The sequence below is a fragment of the Acomys russatus genome, chromosome 3, assembly GCF_903995435.1.
Source record: "Acomys russatus chromosome 3, mAcoRus1.1, whole genome shotgun sequence".
Lineage (NCBI taxonomy): Eukaryota > Metazoa > Chordata > Mammalia > Rodentia > Muridae > Acomys > Acomys russatus.
Genome location: NC_067139.1, coordinates 82,002,191 through 82,004,980, shown reverse-complemented (window position 1 = coordinate 82,004,980; position 2,790 = coordinate 82,002,191). Strand labels below are relative to the sequence as shown.

At 45.2% G+C, this 2,790-nt stretch overlaps 1 protein-coding gene across 1 annotated transcript; it reads left to right on the top strand.

The window, feature by feature from the left end:
* The first annotated feature begins 896 nt into the window (after positions 1–896).
* LOC127187228 (olfactory receptor 10G2) lies at positions 897–1,853 on the top strand. The gene has a single exon (XM_051143402.1). The coding sequence runs from the start codon at positions 897–899 to the stop codon at positions 1,851–1,853; it is 957 nt and encodes a 318-aa protein (XP_050999359.1).
* The last annotated feature ends 937 nt before the right edge of the window (positions 1,854–2,790 follow it).

Here is a 2,790-nt window from a genome sequence, read left to right as displayed (position 1 = left end):
TCAATCAATAAAAATAAATGATATTCTGAAATAATATAGAACATGAATGGTCTCTGAAATTTGTTATAAGGAAAGTAGACCCGTATTGTATAATAGCAAAGACTGACTTCGGCCTAAAAGATATAACAGAGGTAGAAGCGTGATCAGACTATTTATCTATCTTTTAATGCACTAAAAAATGACTAATGGAAAAGATTAGTAAGAAATTAGACAATGTAAATAGAATAAGGTAGTGACTGAAAAAGCATATGTAGTCCTCAAGAACCAGAAAAGAATTGCTGAAGTAATGGCCCCCTGAGCAAGGCTAAAGGGAAGAAAGGTAAGTGACAATGCATGTGCAGGTGTGCCAGGGCACACTTCAGGAGACCTTTCAGAGTCCTGTGCACTGACCAAACACGGGGGGCGGGGGGGGGGCTGATAAGGTGGTGAATTTTTGCATGCTATGGTGTGTATGTGTGATTCTTAGCTGAAGACAAAAAGGCATCGTTGCACTGAGGTCAAGTAAAAGAGAAAGCGCATGTGGCCCAAGGATCTTAGTTCTACTCCACACTGCATTTGCCTTAGCCTCCCTAAGTTAACATCCCTCCTGATGGATGGTACCGGTCCATCCGATGGCTCACAGTTTCTCCGGTTCCTTGATCTGTGCAGTATCATGCCTTTCACTGAGCAGGAAGTTTCAAACTTCTACCATAACGGCCAGTCTCTAGGTTGTCAGTTTTTTCCACATAAACCTAAATAAATAATAGGTACCTGCAACTCTTCTCTCAAAACAATTCTATACATACGTATCTCTCTTTTTGTTAGCCACTAATCATCAAACAAAGGCATTGTCTTACCTCCTCCCCCTACTGCAGTGCCCTTGTCTAACTCCACGATTCCTCGTAGTCGACTAAGACATGAGAAGAAACAGAAACACATCGCTGGACACTGCGGTGACAGACTTCATCCTCCTGGGCTTGGCTCACCCCCCAAACCTAAGAGCCTTCCTCTTCCTGGTCTTCTTCCTCATTTACGTGCTGACACAGCTGGGGAACCTGCTCATCCTGCTCACTGTGTGGGCTGACCCCAAGCTGCATGCCCGCCCCATGTACATTCTGCTGGCTGTGCTCTCTTTCCTGGATATGTGGCTCTCCTCGGTCATCGTTCCCCGAATTATATTAAACTTCACCCCCGCCAGCAAGGCTATCCCATTTGGTGGCTGTGTAGCACAACTGTATTTTTTCCACTTCCTAGGCAGCACTCAGTGTTTCCTATACACCTTGATGGCCTATGACAGGTACCTGGCGATATGCCAGCCTCTTCGCTACCCTGTGCTCATGAACGGGAGGTTATGCACAATCCTAGTGGCTGGAGCTTGGGTGGCTGGCTCCATCCACGGGTCTATTCAAGCCACTCTGACCTTCCGACTGCCCTACTGTGGGCCCAAGCAAGTGGATTACTTCTTCTGTGACATCCCTGCAGTGTTGAGACTGGCCTGTGCTGACACAACCATCAATGAACTTGTGACCTTTGTGGACATTGGGGTGGTGGCTGCCAGTTGCTTCGTGTTGATTCTGCTTTCCTATGCCAACATAGTTCATGCCATCCTGAAGATACGCACCGCTGATGGGAGGAGACGTGCCTTCTCCACCTGCGGCTCCCATCTCACTGTGGTCACAGTCTACTATGTCCCCTGTATTTTCATCTACCTTCGGGCAGGATCCAAGAGTTCCTTTGATGGAGCGGTTGCTGTATTTTACACTGTTGTCACTCCATTGCTGAATCCCCTCATCTACACCCTGAGAAACCAGGAAGTGAAGTCTGCCCTGAAAAGACTAAGATCCGGTAGAGGGAATGCGGATGGAGCTAAATAGCCACTGGCTCAGGGACCACACACACCACCATCACTGCCATGGTTTTGGCTACTGTTTATGTGACAAATGTTTAATACATAGATAATACTTTAAGATGAAATGAATACAATTTTACTAATTCAAATGCTTCTGATACATTACAAAATTTCAATAATTTACCTAATTATTTTACTTGTTTCTGACACATTCCTCACGGGGGGGGGGGGGGAGGGATGTATTTTACACAAATGTTGGTGGCAAGGAGTGAATATCTAGGCTGGTTTGGGGGAAACAATGTAATAGGACCTCATTTCCTGCCATCTATTTGCCGCAACCTAACTCCAGAAGCTCTCAGCATTCAGGGTCACTTTGTACAAGGTAAGGCAGATGTGTCCTCTCCGTCATTCAGGCAGGACCTCTTCGGTGCTTTTATGTATCTATCCAGCGCTCTCTCTTTCCCATGTCGTCACTGAGCAAGGTCAATCCACTCCATCCCAGGAACACCCCTCAGGCCCCTTGTCGTTCCATCCTTCACTGTAGAACCACCAGGTCTTCTTTTCCCTAGGTGAAAACTAAGTATTTCATTTTTCTTCTGAATAGTCCCTGGCTTTTCACTGAATAAGATAAAGATGGACCTTTTAGAATGGAATTCAAAGCCCTTCATATCCAATTCCAACATTTTTCACCTCTCAAAATATCTCTACCTCCTCCTCTCTCTCCTCCCCATTAATTTACCTGCCGTCCCCTAAACAGTCTCTGTGATTTCCCATATCTGAGTCTTTGCTTTGGTCCCATATCAGAAATATGTTTCTTCCTCCTCTGTGTTGGTTACCTGATAGTTTATGCTTCATTCAAGGCCTGGAGAAAAATCCTGAGTCCTAAAGAAGCTTTTTCTAACTCTCCTGGCCATAACTGTTATCTTCTCTGTATGACTATAGTTTTCTGAACTCTAAAATAG

Coding starts and splice junctions, on each gene's coding strand:
- LOC127187228 (XM_051143402.1), top strand. CDS start 897: ATGAGAAGAAACAGAAACACATCGCTGGACACTGCGGTGACAGACTTC.